An 18,160-nucleotide genomic window follows, 5' to 3' on the forward strand; every position below is an offset into this window, starting at 1 on the left:
ATTATTAAATTAATTATATGAAATATTACATAATTTAATGTCTAATATAAATTAATAATAGTTTTTTAATATGTAGTTTAATTCTCACTACATTTTTACAAAAATGGTTGAAATAAGTTATTTATAATTATTAAAAAATTTAAGTAATTGAGTTTATAGGTCATGTTTGATGGACACATTAAATCTTAAATATAAGCGGTAAACTAAAAAATAATAGTTTTTATTTAAAATCAATCTTAACTATTGTTTAGTACAGTACTGTAGATATACTGTACTTTATTTGACTATTTATTATTAAAAATTTAATAAATAAATTAATATATTAAATAATGCATAAAATATAATATATTATACATTTTATTGGAATAAATAATGAAAATATAAATTTTAATAATTTAAACAAATCTTTAAATAAAATCTAATTAATAATTGAATAAATAATTGAATGCAATGGGAATTTAGTTTCATTATTGCAAATATAGTTGAAGTCATCGTTGTTTAGGTCATAAGTCATGGCTCCGGCAAATCCGTTGTCGCGAATCCATTGAGCTTTGAAGGCAACACTTATCTCGTCGTCATAACTGATCCAATGATTATCATTGACAAGATATGGCACTTTGGACTCGACATCAAATATCACTTTTGATGAACTGTTTCGCATCATTTGACAAACACTTGGATATGAAATATCATCCAACTGTTGAATAGCTGCCGAATCAGGTGTCGTATGATCAGTATTGGCCAATACATATGTGTGACCATATGTGGGAATTCCTACCATAATCTTGTCTTTAGACATCCCTAAGTCGACCCAATAATTGATAGATCGGTTTGTATTCAATAAACTGAAATAACTTTTTTCGACCTTTCGATTAAAAAGTGGTGAATTATATCCCGTGAACGGCCAGTATTTGCTATAGATGTGGAAGTCATACGACATTACGTTAACAAAGTCTATATATTGAGCCATATCTGGCATATCATAGGCGCCGTCGACTACATTGACAATTGCAGAGACGGCACAACTCAACAGCAAATCATGTCTCCTATCAATTCGGTTCTGTTGTCGACCAAACCAAAGATGAAGTGTCTGTTTTGTGTAATATCTCATTAATCAAACAATTTATTATAACATTAATAATAATAAAAATATCAATTACTTTTAAAAGTTGGGTAAACTTATATTTATCGTTTGGAAAGGGGGTATTCCAGGCGGGAAACTCCCAATCTATTAACAATTTATTAATTCAATTATAACATAATATTATTTATGATACCATTAAATAAATTAATTACCAAGGTCAAGTCCATCGAGATTGTACTTTAACAGAAAATCCAATACAGACCAAACAAATCTATATTTAAGTCATATTAATAATTAAATAAATTATAAAAATTAAAAAAATGATTCAAACCTATCAATGTTTGTCTGATTGGAACAGATCTCATGAAAACCTGATCCATCACTACCTCCGCCACCAATTGATAGCATAACTTTTAAATCATTATATTTGGTTTTAAGTGTTGTCACGTTTTGGTAATAAAATATATCGTCAACTTCTTTGGGAACAATTATGCCATTGTTTAACACAGCAAAAGCAAGAATAATATGAGTACAAAGGGTACCATTGATTGTTTGGACATCAATTCGTTGACTTTCATCAACTCGAAGATAACAAACTGTTTTAAATTTACAATTAATTTGTATTAAATTAATGATTATTATTAAAATAAATAGCAATGTCTTCATCAATACATTCTTCATAAACATCTTTGTCTTATATGTATGAAACTGATTGTCAACAAAGCGATCGATGAGTTTGTTTTGAAACAAGTGTTTAAATTCACATTTGAATTCACTATCACTTGATTTCAATGATCTTTCAGGGATTTCCTTATTTTTATTATTGATATCAAGTTAGAGATAATACAAAAATCGTGGTAAACAAACATCTTTTATAAGACTCGTTGTTTGCCATCAAATGATAATACAAACAATTTGTTTGATAAGTGATTCAATCATATAATTACTTTATTGGCATAAATTTATATTAATGTTTAGATAAATATCATATCATTTTAGTTTATCATTAGTTTATATCAATTTTTACAAACATTATAATCACATGAGTTATATAACAATCATTTAAAACATTTCATCTTTTAATAACAATCAATATGTATATTAAAATATTATATAATTTAACAAAAATCAATATCTATGTATAAAAATAGTAATTAATTCAATTGAATTATGAAATCAAAAATTAATATATCATATGAATAATAATAGATAGTAATGATGTACTGTATATTTAATTGTGAAATTAACAGTCAAACTATTAAATAATAATATTATATTAGTTATATTGTTTAGATTTATGTATCATTTTTATCGTTATATATTTTTTAATTATTATTATTATTAAATACTAATATACAGTATTATTAAATGATTATAATATTTGATTTGTCAAAACCTAAATTCATATATAAAATCGGATTTTTGTTGTATATTTTAATAGTTTTATTTTTATGATATAAATACTGTATATTATACTACAGTACAATATCATACAGTATTATACTGTAAATTTAGTTCATATAATGCTTTAAGTTTTGGCTAATTTTTATAATTAATATTAACTAAACATATGTTATACACAATTAATTCATGCAAAACATCAATAGACCTTCAAAAATGTTATCAAAATGTTATTTATTTTTTATATCAATTTTCATTTAATAATTTAAATGTTATCACAAAACATGTGTATTACTAAAAATACAGTATAGACTCTATACTATAGACTCTTTAACTTAAGTACTGTAATAATAATTGAAAATGTTTTTAAATATTTACAAACAGTACATACAGTTGATTTGTATATCATTTTTGTATTTTAATTTATTTCTGAATTGTTTAGCTAATAATTATATTTTAATCATAATTTTTCAAATTATTTATATATTTATTTGTAATAAGTATTAATATTTCCTACAATAAAATTGGACTAAAATATTGAAAGCTATAATAAATGATTTATTATTTTTATAGGGATTAGACTGTAGTTGTTTTAAATAAAGTCATCGATTATTAATTGAAATGCCATTCAATGCATAATTGAGTTTTAAATTGAATATCATTTGATATATTCAATCAATTAATTAAACTTAAAATATCTGAATATTATATGAAATAATGTGTGAAACGACACGCATTGCAGACATAACTCATGTTATCTTTGATTTGGACGGACTATTGATAGACACGGAACGGGTCTATACAGTGACCACCAATAATATTACCCGAAAATATGGCAAAGAGTTTACTTGGGATCTGAAGACAAAGTGTATGGGTTTGCCTCCCATTCAAAGCAATACACTTGTGGTCACAGAACTCAATCTTCCTCTAAGTGTCGATCAATTCACTCAAATGATGAACGAAGAGTTTGCAGAAGCTGTCAAAGATGTTGATTTGATGCCAGGAGTGATGCAATTGATAACTCATTTGCATCGACACAACATTCCGATGGCTTTGGCCACCGGTTCCAACACCGAACAGTTTGCAACAAAAACTGCCAAATTTGACAATTTGTTCAAAGATAACAAATATTTCAGTCATCGCGTGTTATCAGACGATCTCAAAGTCAAGAAAGGAAAACCATTTCCCGATATCTTTATCGAAGCCATGAATCGCTTCAATCCGGTTCCCAAACCAGACAATTGTTTGGTAATTAAAACGAAATAGTGTTTTGTTTGCAATATTTAACTAAAATATATTTAAAACTAATTATTAAATCAGGTCTTTGAGGACGCGGTCAACGGTATTACGGCTGCAATTGCAGCAAATATGCCGTGTGTTTGGGTTCCCGACGCCAGGACTGACACGAGTCGACTCAAGGCATCACTTGTTATTCAAAGTCTTGAAGATTTTAAACCTGAAATCTTTGGTTTACCACCATTTTAGTCAATAAACCATTGATTCAGTGCTATTGAATCAAACAATTTTTTATTAAATTTACTTTTATTAGTATAATATTTGTCATATTTTTACAAATAAATAATAAAATAATTGATATATTTAAGTAATATACATAACATGTATAAAATAACATTCATTAGTTATTCACAGAATATTCATGTATTGCATTCAAACATAAAATAAGTTACAAAATGATTGAAACTGGTTTTGATAACAAAAAATTAGAAAAATAATAACCGCTAATTGAAATGAAAAACATTATTTTATTTGCAATTATAAATTTTATCTAAAAATTTAACAAATTTCCCGCCAAAAATTGCTTTAGTATAATATATAAACAAGTAATTTGATTGAAAATTAGTTTAAAATTGAAAGTTTAAATACAGTATATAAATTAATTGTAACTATTAATAGTGTATATTTTAAAAATTAGAAATTGTAATATTTTTATTTGATATCCAATTGTACTAGTCAATTTTATTTTATCAACTTTATTATGATTACGTAATCAGATTTCTATATTTTAGTTTTAGATATTAATAGTTTATATTAGACCATATCATAAATTACAGTACTGTATAACACATATGATATGTTGATTTGATTAGTTGGTAAAAATTATTAGTTATATATTTATACAACAAATTATATTTAAAATGTTTAATTTACTTAATATAAAGTTTTCTAAATATTTGTAAATATTTTGTTGATTGCAAACTATTTTTTTATTTTAGATACCGGTATTTGAAATGTTAGCCATTGATAGATAGCGCACAATGTTTTGTACATAACTTATATTAATATTAATATTAAAGTAATTGACAAAACATATGATAAACATTTTGATTGACTAAACATTGATTAGCTTTGAATGCTATTAATGTTTGATTAGTTTAAATGAATACTTAATAATAAATGTATGAATGAATCGACTATTGATAAGAATGACTAAATGATTGTCTCATCTGATCTGAGTTTTGATAATTAAATGAAGTAATCAACACAAGAGTGGTAGTGATGTCAAGTTATTCATCTGTAAGTCACTGTATCTTTGACTTTGACGGCACTCTAATCAATACGCAGTCAATGCTAACGGCGGCCATCAGTCAGATCCTCGCAAAGTATGACAAACAGTACGACTCGTCACTCAAATCCAAGACTATTGGTCTCAATCTGAAGGCTTGCGCACACATATTGACCAATGAATTACAATTACCACTCAATGCTCAAGAGTTATATGACACGGCATTCAACAGTTATGTTGATATGTTGGCCGTCGACACGATTGAGTTCATGCCGGGAGCCAAACGATTGGTGAAGCATTTGGCCAAAAACGGCATCGAAATGGCCATTTGCACCGGTAGTATTCATAAAACATTTGCGCTTAAAATCGTCAATTTCGGCCAATTCTTTGATTGCGGTCAATACTTTAATCATATTGTCTGTGCCGGTGATGATCCACACATTAGTCGTAATAAGCCTTATGCTGATCCCTATCTCTACTGTATATCTTTGTTTAATCCACCGCCTGATCCGCACAAAGTTCTCGTTTTTGAAGACTCGCAAACTGGTCTCGAGTCGGGACTGAGTGCTGGCTGTCAAGTGGTTTTCATACCCGACCCCGTGTTTGACAAAAACAAATTTGTCGGCCAATCAACACTTGTTATCGATTCACTCGAAGCCTTTGATCCACAAATATTTGGTTTACCAAAGTTTTAGTCAATGATTAGTTATTTATTATTTTTTCGATTATTTTTAAATTATTATAATTTTTATTGTTTAGTTTGAGTTAATATAATTTATTTATGATAGCAAATGACATATAAATGAATTAAAATAAAATATTATTTAAGAGTTATGTTTACTATTCTTATATCATCGTATGGTTTGTCAGTTTTTGGATGCGTTTTAACGTTACTTATATTCTGAACCGTTTCCATACCTTTGACTACGCGTCCAAAAACAGTATGTTTATTGTCCAACCAAGAGGTTGGCAAAACAGTTATGAAAAATTGTGAACCATTAGTATTGGGACCCGCGTTGGCCATACTTAGTGTATATGGCTTATCGTGTTTAAGATCGGGATGAAACTCATCACCGAATTCTCCGCCCCAAATGGACTCACCTCCAGTTCCATTGCCGGTCGGGTCTCCCGTTTGTATCATAAATTGTTTAATAACTCTATGAAATATGTGTCCGTTATAATAACCATTCTTCGAGTGAATACAAAAATTTTCAATAGCTTTGGGACATTCTTTACCAAACAGTTTACAATGAATGTCACCCATTGTTGTATGAATGATACAGTTATCCCAAATGCGTTGCTGTGCCGGCGCTTCTGTCGCTGCAATTATGTCCTCTCGAGAAGGCTTTTCATTAAACACGTCCCGTTCATAACCAGTTGTCTCACTGGACTCTTCAGGTTCTCTTCGGGTAAATAAGTAAAATCTGTTCTTCTTGAAGGCCGTACAGAAAAGTGTTGGATCGGGATGTGAGGCATCAAGTGATGGGTTATCACTTGCTTTCATCTCAATACTGATCACTGCTTTACTTTTGTTTGGAATAGTCTGATGAAGAGCCAGACTAAGTGTTCTAAAGTTTTCGCCCTTTCCTAACAATTTGACGCATCTGTTTGTATACCAATTGACAATCTTTATGCCTAAAAGTGTTGGATATATTAAGAAATATCCGCTTTCATCAAACAAAATGCGTTCAAAACGAAAGGCATCAGATTTTTCGAGATCCCTTTCCATAGCCATACGCCGTCCAAACTCCATATTTCCAAGTTGTGGTGTTGTCTGTTGTAATTGAGTTAAATGTTGAAGACTTTCATCAAAAACACGAATCAGTTTTCCGGTTATGAATTTAAAAACTCTGACTTTACGATCTGAACAAATTGCAGCAAACAATTTACCATCTTTTGAAAAGCAGATATCATGAGGTATTGTCTTGTTTTTAGCCAATTCATATAAATCGGTGTCCAGTTTTGATTCAAATTCAACAATATTTTCAGGAAATTTATAATCATTTTTATGAGACATCCAATAATCAAGCATTCCTTTGGTGTCCACTGAGATCATCGTTGAAAATATTGGATTATATTTCATACAAATTACTGGATTTGAGTGCAATCTGTCAAAGACATTAAGTGTGACATTAGGTGAAGTGGCGTCGTATGTGTATATCTTATTGCTGTCGGTATCGGATACAGCTATCGCTGGAATGGGATCTCCTGCCGAATGACAAAATTGGACACAATGTGGTCTATAGTCTAACCGAATCATATTAATCATATCAAAGTTAATCACATCAAACACTTTCAGTGTCCTATCGGTCGATACAGAGGCCAACAAAGTACCGGTTGAGTTGACACATATATCAGTGATTGGCTGCAAATGTGTCCGGAAGTGTTTGACAAACTCTATACCAACCGAACATTTCTTCCAGAACTTGATGTGACCATCAATACTGGCTGTAATGATGAAGTCGGTAGTGGTGGCCAACACATGACTAACCACATCCCGGTGCATAAATGACCGCTCATATGACTCACTTGAACACAGATTCTCAATGTAGACGTCTTCATATGGCAATACTTTGCGCTTTTTGACCACCGATTCATTGATCACTTGTTGGTCAGTGTCATCGTCTTGAGTCAATTGTTTGCGTTTCAGTTCAATGTCTTGTAATTGCTTTTCATTTTCATTGATATTATCACTATTATTGTTGTCACTCATTATTGTCGTCCAATTGGTTATACAATCAAATCAATTGTTATTTATTAATAAGTTTGTGATTATTATATGAAAACATGTGTTTTTCTAACGTAAAACAAATAACGAGTACACTCTATGCAAACATTTTGTTCAAATATAGTATTTATTTGTACTGAAAATGTTGAACAACATATAGTTTGGACTTTTATATAAACATTTAAATTTTTGATTTATAAAACTATTAAACAATTGATTTATCATATGTTTTGTTAGTTTCGTAAAACAATAGTGTATTGAAAGCAATATTTGATTGCATTTATAGTTTTAAAACATTTGTTAACATTATGTATGAGTTGTGTTGATTGGCTCACAACTGTCATAGAGATGGTTAAGATAAGCAAAGGAGGGATCAGTTATAGAGTCAGTTATATTACATAAAAGCAAATATCATTACATTATATTAGTTAATGATTTTTGACAACAATTTGTTAGTAAAACTTGTTTGACTTGTTTGATAACTTTGACTATAATATTAATATAATATTAATATAATATTAATATAAAATTTTACTATCGTTTGGGGTTTAACTCAACAAATAACATGAATTGTCTTTTTGATTAAATAACAAAATCATGGTTTGTGTCATTGATGTCAAGCAATGAGATGACAATAATGTCTTTATAACCATATGATGACAATGTCTTTATTACTGGTTAAGGTTGGGACAGGCAATGGACAGACAGTCGGTGGTGACAGTGATGTAGTGTATGTCAAGTTAGACAAATCCGATGGTTTAGAAATGCAGACAACATTTGAGTCGCGCCGACAACTCATCCTTAAGCGCATCCTTTCGGCTCTTTTTTATGCCATTTCTTCGTTTCTCATAATCGTTATCAACAAAGTAGTGCTCACTAACTATAGGTATGTATCCATTGATTATATTATAGTATTACATACCAGTGCTTATAATTACATGTCAATCAATTGTTAGTTAACATAACTATAACACAGGTGACTACAGGTATTATTTTAAGTGATTTACTGTTAATAATAAAATATAACATATTTTACTATTGATTAAAAAAATGATTTGTGTAAAGTAAACTGTGTTTGCAATTTTTAAACATATGATAATAATTTATTAGTATTTTTAAAATTAGTATTAAGTGTTTAATATATTTGTATTATATCATAATAAGCGTTTAGTGTCGAAATATATTTTAATACATAAACACTTTTCTAAATAATTTATAAAATAACTTAAAAAAAACTATAAAAATTAGAAATTTATAAACTAGTAAACAACTATCCAATTAATGTATAAAAATGTTTACAAAATTTATTTATTATTGTATAACGTATATAATATAAAGTTATTTTTCATATTGATATAAATAGTTATTTAACTGAATTTTTTAATAAGAATATTATAAGAGATTTAATGATTTATCAATTAATAAATCATATTTTAGGGTTAGATATCCACAAAAGCTTAACAGTGTATTGATTATATGGGTTTATTTGATTATTATCAATAATAATAATCTTGTAACAAATGTTGCATTGAATCATAAATTTTAACGATTACTTATAAACAGTTTTATATTTAAGTAAAATTTACTAACATTTATTATAATGCACTACAATATAATTTATATGTTTATAGTTATAAGTTTAATTGTGTGGAAATTTTTTATTAGTTTTATAATAGTTTATAGTTTTATGACATGAAAGATATGATATTATTTGGAAATATCTACTATTTTAACGGATTTGTTATTAGTTTTATAATTTAACAACTAATTATATTTTACATTAAAAATGTACGAATAATATTAAATACAAAATATAATATTGGTTGATATAATATAAAAGTATATTTTTATTTTAATTAGTAATATGTTGTGTGAACCATATTTTGAATCAAACATTTAGGAAAATGATATAAAATAAATGACATGAATATAACACAAACACAGTCTGTCATCACTTTTGATGACATGTCATCTCATATGTTATTCACTGGTATTTTATGAATGCATTTCTATTCACTCTTTAATAGCTATTAATAAATAACTCCTTACATATTGAATGATTAAAATCTTAATTTTGTATATAATGTAAATCTATATTATAGTAAAATTCATATCTGTATATGTAATTTATTATATAATTTTTTAAGATAAATCTATAAGAAATAGTAAGGTATAAGTAATGTAAAAAATTATTGTTTCAACTATGGATTTTACTTATGCAATGATAGTTGTTTGCTGATGTAATGCAATGCATTGATGTAAGCTCAGGGATGCTTAATATCTTTAAAATTACAGTTAAACTCTATAAAATTTGAAATATTACTAAATAAAAAAAGTTAATTACGTTTTAATAATTTTACTTAAATTATTTGTAAAATAATTAAAAATAATTTTATTATTCTTTTGCTTAATGTAGGGGAATAACTAGTGTCTTGATTTCTAAAAAAAAATATTTTAAGTTATAAACGCCTGAAATTTGAAGAAAAAATTAAAATATTTTTTATCATCCAATCTAATCAAAAATGATGTAATTATTTGCAAATATTAAAAAATAATAACTTTTTCAATAACTATCTGGCTTTTTATAGAGTTTTAATAATTATTAATCAATACTTTAATGATAACCCTATAAATAATCATTGATTATTTATTATGGTATCGCTATTCTACTATAATACCGGTATATATGAAAATTAGCAATTATAGTTATAGCAAGTAGTAGTTATAAAATTTTAAAATTTAGATAATCAAAACTTTAATTCCTATTTTTAAATAATAATTATTACATCAAACTCTATGATTTACATCTCTTTATCTGAGATTAAAATTTGAGTAAAATCTGTAAACAGTTGTTCATAATGTGATTAATTCTTTACATTAATTTTTGCTGTTATGCTGTTATATCACACGAATATATTTTTTTTAAAAATTTTATTTAACTACAACTGATATATTGTGCTTATGATATTATAATTATTTTTTCTTTAACAATTTTAATCATAAAATCAATATTTTTAAAACATGTGTTTATTGTTTGTTCTCATAATAATTATTTATATTAATATTATAAATTAATTAAATACATATTGTTATTATAGAATTATCTTTTTTGAAATTTTTTATTTTATAGTATACTGTATATCATCTATACAGTACTACTACATTTAATATTAAATTAAAAATATATAATTAAAATTAACAACATTTAAATATGAAAATAACTAAATTATATAATAAATCATAATTTTTGAATAAATATATTTTTTAAATAGACATTTCGTGTCATTTATCAAAAATATTCATTTTTAGTTACCCGTAATCTATCATTAATTTTATGTTTTTCTAGAATTGTTTATTAAATAATTTAAATTTAAAATTGTACGATTATAATCAAAATTGGAGATAGATGAATTTTATTATTTTTATCATTTAATTATTTAGATGTTGTTAACTTTTAAAAACTTGCAAAATTTTAAACATTTTTATATTAATAATTTATTATTTTGTTATAAATAAATAAATAATAAATATATTTACAAATTATTTAAGCATTTATATTCCATTGCATTTTATATAAGAATATTATTGATTGATTGATTAATAGATTGATAGATACTTTTATAGTATATCAGAAAATTTTATTTTTAATATATTAAAATGTAATTAATTATTGTTATTATGTTAATAATGTAATTTATATTTATATATTGAATTATTTGTCTAAAATATAAGTTTATAAAATATTTTGAATATAAGTATTTTTTATGATGAATAAATGCTAAAAACTCACGATATTTATGATTTATTTATAAAATAATAATGAAGTATTGATAAAAATTGTCATATATTGATATATTAAAAACATTTCTGATCAAATTATACTATTTATATTATAAATTACTTAAGTTAAAACATATTTATGAAAAAATGTTTTTTATTTGACTTGAAAATGACAAAAAATTGAAATTATTAATTTATTCTTGATATGTTAGTATTAGATATATATTAATTAAATTTACACACAGACATTATTATCACAGTTATTGTAATTTTATTATTTAAAAAATATATATTTTTTTAACTAAAAATAATATTTAAAATACAGGTTTCCATCATCACATATTTTAGGATTGGGACAAATGTTGGCCACAATAATAATTTTATTTATAGGAAAATCTTTGAATATTATAAATTTTCCCAATTATTCACGTGATATACCATTTAAAGTAAGTCATTATTGCATTTTAATATATAAAAAGTATTTGTTTTAAATAATTTTAAGAAATTAATTTATTTTTAAGTATAATTTAATAATGTAATAATAATATATTATTAGATTTATAGTAAATATATATATTATAATATAATTTACAACTACGTTGAGAAATGTTAAGAATATATCTGTTTATGATTTATATGTGAAGTATTAAATTTGTATTTTACTAATTATATGGAACGGTAGATATGGCCCCTACCTATGTTATACATGGGTAATCTGGTTTGTGGTTTAGGCGGCACTAAACACCTGAGTCTTCCAATGTTTACAGTTTTGCGGAGATTTACGATTCTCATGACTCTTATTGGAGAGTATTATGTCCTTAAGTGAGTCAATCCTATATCATATCATTTATATTAATGAAAGCAAATACTATTATATATTATTATGAAAACTAATTTATCACTGAATGGGTCATTCATTGGGTTGGAATCTCACACTTGAAATAATCAATTATCAACTAATATATAATGATTTAATCGATTGTACTTTTTTTATTTGTTATATGTATGTGTCAGTGTTGTACAAAGTAATACAATTGTAATGACCGTCATAGCGATGGTTGGCGGAGCTATAATCGCTGCCAGGTATACATGTTATGCAATAATAATAAAAAATGACATTTTCTTGTATTGCTTTTCTCATTTTATAGCAATGATATGGCATTTGATGCCAAAGGATATGCATTTGTTTTAGGCAACGATGTCTTCACGGCTGCCAATGGAGTGTATATCAAACAGAAACTCGACTCCAGAGTATGTTTTAAGTCATAAAATGACAAACAATTTTATTTGTAATTTTTACTACCGTTTTCTATATTTATATATCAATATTTGACTTCTAGTGAAAAATGTAATAATAAAGTTTTTATTATTATCAAATATAATGTTTTTAATACTTTTTAAATAATCATTCAACTAAATAATGTCGCTAATAATTTTTTTTAGTAGAATTATATTCTAATAGTTAATTATATAATTGAAACAAATTATGAAATCAAGATATGAAACAATGTTATATACTTTAATATTTACTCCAATATGTCAAATATCACTGGTCAACAAACACTATTAAAAATATATTTATTTTTATTTTACTTTATCAAACATGATTTTATATAACACATTTTTGAATATATTTATTACTTTGTATTATTTTTTATTTTTATTATAATTCAGATTAGAAATATGCAAAAATAATAAATTAATAAACTGTAAAAATTAGTATTATTAATTTAACATTAAAGTATTACTTTTTTTAATGAGAGATTTAATTTTACGAGTATATAAATATATTTATGCTAATGATAAATTAAATTGATAAATGATAAGATTAAACTGAATTTACTTAAATAAGCAATAAAATAGATTTAATATATTTTATAGGAATTGGGAAAGTATGGTCTTCTATATTATAATTCGCTATTTATGATAATACCATTAATATTGATGATCTGGACTATTGGTGACTTCAACCGGGCCTTCAATGAATTTAACGATTGGCTTGATTTTGGATTTTTAATATCATTTATTTTTTCGTGTGTAATGGGATTTATACTAATGTATTCAACTGTATTGTGTACCGCATTTAACTCAGCGCTAACCACTACTATTGTCGGTTGTCTAAAGGTATTGCTAAATCATAATTGATATAATTTGTTGCTTTTTATTTTATTTATAATAATTTACATTTTATTGCAGAATATATTCGTTACATACATTGGAATGTATATCGGAGGCGATTATGTGTTTTCAATGACTAATTTTATTGGTCTTAACATATCTATGATTGGATCACTTGTTTATTCTTACATAACATTTATTCAAAGCAATAATAAGTCCTCGTCTTAATTATAATAATGATTTAGTCATTAATTTAATTTTTATTTATAATTAAATGTTATTTTATTTATATTATTATTTTTTGTTAATTTTATAATCATATCATTTAAGTATACATTTTAATATTACTTAAAACAATAATATTTAAATTGTTATGATTTATATTAATTATTTTTTAATATTAATAATTTGCCATATATTGTAACTTAATTAATTATTGTTTGTTTTTATGTTAAAATATGGTTGAATCTTAATTTAGTATTATGGATCTTATATTGATTTAAATTATTTGATATTATAAACAAAACTATTATAAGTTGAAAAATAAAAATTTTCATATTTGTAATTTATTTTTAATAATATGGTTTAGTTATTTAATTGATGTCTATTTAGTCACCACTATATAAACATTATATGTTTTGCAAACAAATTAATTTGTCTTTACTTAATGCTTGAGAGACTTCATTACTCAGAATAATAATTCTAATAATACTCTCAATTATTATATATAAAGCAAACAATACATGTTATTATGGGTTTGATGATTACAATTCACATTTTAGGTCATTATATCATCTGATAAATGCAACTGAGTTTATGTGTCACTTAAATTAACCAAGCATCATTTAATTGTTTATAAATTAATTGAAAAATTGATTATAATTTTTATAAAATATCATTATATTTTTGTTATAGTTTAAAATTATTATTATAATGATTATTTATATTGTTATAGATTTGATTTATTTAGTTAAATATATTTATTAAAATTCATTAAGAAATATACTTATAAAACATATTATATTTTTCGAAAAATATGTTGTTATAATATAAAATTAATGACATGTAATACAGTAAAGCTTTATTTTATAACTATTATAAAGCGTAAATCGATTTTTTTAAATTTATCATATCTTTTATAAAATAAAATTATTAGTTGAATATCTGTATAATTATGTTATTTATATAAAAAAATATATTTAACATAAAAATCATCTATTGATCGGCATATTTTGTATTTTTCTAGTTATTTAGCTTAACTAAAAAATAAGTTAACATAATTAGCAACAATACTGTTATTTCTATATAGATTGGTCTAATAGATATTGGTTTTCATAATAAGTAGTGTATTGATTAATAATTTTTTATACTCTATTAAATAGTTGTTATAATAGTTGCCAAAAAACGTCAAATAGTTGTTAAAATAGTTATTTAAACTGTATTAAATAGTTGTATATAATTGCCAAAAAAGCCAAATATTTATTGAAATAGTTATTTATTTTCTTATAAATATTTCAACTGATATATAATTCACTTGTTTTCAGCATATTTACAAAAATGATTTATATAAATAAACTAATTATTTCAATTGTTAAAAAAGTAATATGAGTTGATAACAGTTTACACATTTTATATAATTTATATAACTATTACTTTTTGTTTTTAGATATATTTGAGCAATATTTTACAATCTAATGCTTATATTTTTCAAAATAACTGAAATAGTTATTTATAAGTTTTTATAGTTGCTAACCTAACAAATAGTTATTTATAGTTATAATAAAATTTCGGAAATAGCGTCCACTGGTCAAGTTAGGTGGACATACTAAGTCCCAGTTATAAGCGTTAAACCGACAAAATAATTTTTTTAGTTGAAAATCAAGACACTAATAATAAGTATGGTTACCAACTAATATGTTTGTCGCGCCAGACATTAAAAAAAATATTCAACACTATATTACTTTTAAACAATGATTTGGCTGAAAATGTATTTTCTGATTGAAATGATATTAATTATTCAATATTTTTTTCAAAAATTATTATTTATTTTTTATCTAATAATATGATTTAATAATTATATAAATTATATATAATTATATCAAAATAGACAATTAATTTATTATCACTGTATTTGAATTTTTTGTGTCATTATATTCAGCATATTTATATAAAAACATTTTTATTTATTTTTTTAAAGAACTTTTTGATTCATAAAACAGTTTAAAAAATGAATAAAAACATCAATATATATAATATATATTCAATTTATTTTTACGTTAGACATAGTTTGTGCTCTCATTTCAATTTTAAACGATAAACAATATTGAAATCATTAATTTAAAGTATTTTTATACATCTTTTATTTATTTTATTTAAGTATTATTAGATATGTATTAAATATAAATAAAATTAATTTTAGATAAAAATTAATTTAATAATTTGCATTACTATATCTTAATATGTATAAATATAATAAATATTATCTATCATAATTAATAAAATCTATGATAATTGTAATTAATTTTGTATTTTAAAGTATTATTTATTATTATTTTTTGTAATAATAGATTTTAATAATTATTTAAATAACGTTTATCAAATAATTTATAGAATGTATTATATGGTAAAAATATAAATTATAATCCTAAACAAATTGCAATAGAAATATATACAAAATATATAAAAAATATATTCCGCATAACAAATGATTGAATGTATAAAACAATATAAATACAACCAAATGGAGCAAATTTGGACAAAAAAATGCATTATTTGAAAAAGTGTGAGAAAATTGTTGGAAATAAAAACAAATCATTTTTGTGCTCCATTTCCTTATATATTATATTTTGCACAATATATTCAATAACGAGAAACACAAATGTTTATATCATTTAGTAGAAGATCTCAAATCTATTTTAATGTCATAACTAAAACATAAAATATATTTTTTAAGTCAACAACTATTCATGACTTTATTTAATGGCCAAAAAATACATTGAGATTTTAATTTTTAAATTAAAAATAGCAATAGTTTTAAGAACAGTATAATAAAATTATATATTAAATTACTTTTATGTATATTAAATATATTTTAGACTGAAATATTTATAATTAATTTTAAATTGACATTATATATAAAGATAGATTTAAAAGTAACATATTATAATAGTATTAGAATTTATTACGTTTTTTATTTATTATAACATATTAGTTATAAGTAAAATATTAAAAAATATTAATGACTAGAAAATTAAATATAATTTTAATTTTAGTGATTTCAAAAACAAAACAAATTTTGTTATATGAGTAAATTATTTTTTAAATTTATATAACTAAAATAATTATTAATGATATTATTGATTATTTTAAAAATAATTAATGATTTATTTAAAAATTAAAAATTGTATTTTTAGTTAAAATAATATTTATTATAAATATTGTCAAACTCTAACACATTAAAATAGGCTTAAATAATAAACTGACAATTAAAAAAATCTATATTATATTTATTAGTAATAACGTTATTTAAAATAAAAAATTATAATTTTATTTTTAAAAATATCAAAAGTGTTTTTGACACAATAGACTAACTACAGTATATAAATTGTTTTCAATTTATTTATAAAGTTGGCGCCAATGTTGTAAAAATAATAAAACAAAAACTTTAAGTGAGACATAATATTATTAAAATAACTCTTTCATCTATTTATTGAAATAAAATTTAATATTTTACGTTTTAAACGAATAGTAATAAAAAAAATTATAGAAATATACTTCAATTGAATCATTTCGATTTTTTGATCAAAATTTTTTAAATTAAAATTAAATTTAGACAATTTTAGTTTTTTGAGTAAAATTGTGATAAATTGATAAAAAAAACTGATAAAATACTATTATCTATTATTATACTAAATACACATTCATTATACTTTATATTCATATTATTAAACAATGAAATATTGATTTATTTTTTATTATAAATAAAGATATGATATTTTAAAAAAGGATTTCGATATCATTATCACTAATGAGTTATCCATTCATTTATTGAAAACATTAGAAACAAAAATATCATTAATTTTTATGCTTATATATAATATTATGTTTATGTGGCATATATTGCAATCTGCGATTATGTAAAAAATACAGCAAAGCATACATTATATAAAACAACTAACTTTTCAATAAATAAACAATTTTTGCGATACATATTTTTTTAATTTGAAGTAAAATATTAGTCTAACTAGGATTAATACAGTATATATAATAGTATATACTGTACAGTATATAAACTGTATTATGTAGATATAAATTTGACATATATTGTATACTATACAATATATACTATATATCTGTATTTTGATTAATTTTTTTTGTTGATAAACTAATAAATGAATGTCAATAAGTTTTGACAAACTTATAATAAGATTTAAACAAAAAAAAGATGATGTGTTAAAACAGATTTTTATTAAGACAACACATATTATACAATAGTAAGTAATGCATTAAAAGTAGTATAAAATAG

The 18,160-nt window shown here is 23.4% G+C and overlaps 5 protein-coding genes across 5 annotated transcripts; 3 read left to right on the forward strand and 2 right to left on the reverse strand.

The window, feature by feature from the left end:
* Positions 1-418: 418 nt before the first annotated feature.
* Positions 419-1,806, reverse strand: LOC128960520 (acidic mammalian chitinase-like). The gene is made up of 4 exons (XM_054306622.1): positions 1,416-1,806; positions 1,297-1,355; positions 1,161-1,228; positions 419-1,090 (listed from the first exon to the last, which is right to left on the reverse strand). Exons 1-4 carry the CDS (start codon positions 1,769-1,771, stop codon positions 419-421), a joined length of 1,155 nt encoding a protein of 384 aa, XP_054162597.1. The 5' UTR covers positions 1,772-1,806.
* Positions 1,807-3,085: 1,279 nt separating this feature from the next.
* Positions 3,086-4,090, forward strand: LOC128959931 (pseudouridine-5'-phosphatase-like). The gene is made up of 2 exons (XM_054305967.1): positions 3,086-3,733; positions 3,806-4,090. The coding sequence occupies exons 1-2, from the start codon at positions 3,203-3,205 to the stop codon at positions 3,968-3,970; spliced, it is 696 nt and encodes a 231-aa protein (XP_054161942.1). The 5' UTR covers positions 3,086-3,202; the 3' UTR covers positions 3,971-4,090.
* A 729-nt stretch (positions 4,091-4,819) lies between these two features.
* On the forward strand, positions 4,820-5,768 carry LOC128960020 (pseudouridine-5'-phosphatase-like). The gene has a single exon (XM_054306081.1). It carries the CDS (start codon positions 5,003-5,005, stop codon positions 5,702-5,704), a length of 702 nt encoding a protein of 233 aa, XP_054162056.1. The 5' UTR covers positions 4,820-5,002; the 3' UTR covers positions 5,705-5,768.
* A 4-nt stretch (positions 5,769-5,772) lies between these two features.
* On the reverse strand, positions 5,773-7,788 carry LOC128960018 (peptidylprolyl isomerase domain and WD repeat-containing protein 1-like). Its single transcript, XM_054306080.1, has one exon. The coding sequence runs from the start codon at positions 7,720-7,722 to the stop codon at positions 5,830-5,832; it is 1,893 nt and encodes a 630-aa protein (XP_054162055.1). The 5' UTR covers positions 7,723-7,788; the 3' UTR covers positions 5,773-5,829.
* A 559-nt stretch (positions 7,789-8,347) lies between these two features.
* On the forward strand, positions 8,348-13,863 carry LOC128960317 (UDP-N-acetylglucosamine/UDP-glucose/GDP-mannose transporter-like). Its single transcript, XM_054306388.1, has 7 exons — positions 8,348-8,623; positions 11,843-11,963; positions 12,200-12,339; positions 12,532-12,600; positions 12,666-12,768; positions 13,399-13,641; positions 13,714-13,863. The coding sequence occupies exons 1-7, from the start codon at positions 8,391-8,393 to the stop codon at positions 13,861-13,863; spliced, it is 1,059 nt and encodes a 352-aa protein (XP_054162363.1). The 5' UTR covers positions 8,348-8,390.
* The last annotated feature ends 4,297 nt before the right edge of the window (positions 13,864-18,160 follow it).

Source organism: Oppia nitens, unplaced genomic scaffold, assembly GCF_028296485.1.
Source record: "Oppia nitens isolate AA-2021 unplaced genomic scaffold, nextdenovo-longstitch-racon4-pilon3 scaffold4_pilon_pilon_pilon, whole genome shotgun sequence".
Taxonomy (NCBI): Eukaryota; Metazoa; Arthropoda; class Arachnida; order Sarcoptiformes; family Oppiidae; genus Oppia; species Oppia nitens.

Excerpts from the sequence above, each read along its gene's own strand:
- LOC128960520 (XM_054306622.1), bottom strand. The coding sequence starts at position 1,771 with ATGTTTATGAAGAATGTATTGATGAAGACATTGCTATTTATTTTAATA. Across the intron at positions 1,356-1,415 it reads AATCAGACAAACATTGATAG|ATTTGTTTGGTCTGTATTGG; the intron begins GTTTGAATCATT and ends ACTTAAATATAG. Across the intron at positions 1,091-1,160 it reads AGTTTACCCAACTTTTAAAA|ACACTTCATCTTTGGTTTGG; the intron begins GTAATTGATATT and ends TACACAAAACAG.
- LOC128960317 (XM_054306388.1), top strand. The coding sequence starts at position 8,391 with ATGATGACAATGTCTTTATTACTGGTTAAGGTTGGGACAGGCAATGGA. Across the intron at positions 12,340-12,531 it reads GGAGAGTATTATGTCCTTAA|TGTTGTACAAAGTAATACAA; the intron begins GTGAGTCAATCC and ends TGTATGTGTCAG. Across the intron at positions 12,769-13,398 it reads AACAGAAACTCGACTCCAGA|GAATTGGGAAAGTATGGTCT; the intron begins GTATGTTTTAAG and ends TATATTTTATAG.
- LOC128960018 (XM_054306080.1), bottom strand. The coding sequence starts at position 7,722 with ATGAGTGACAACAATAATAGTGATAATATCAATGAAAATGAAAAGCAA.
- LOC128960020 (XM_054306081.1), top strand. The coding sequence starts at position 5,003 with ATGTCAAGTTATTCATCTGTAAGTCACTGTATCTTTGACTTTGACGGC.
- LOC128959931 (XM_054305967.1), top strand. The coding sequence starts at position 3,203 with ATGTGTGAAACGACACGCATTGCAGACATAACTCATGTTATCTTTGAT. Across the intron at positions 3,734-3,805 it reads CCAAACCAGACAATTGTTTG|GTCTTTGAGGACGCGGTCAA; the intron begins GTAATTAAAACG and ends TTATTAAATCAG.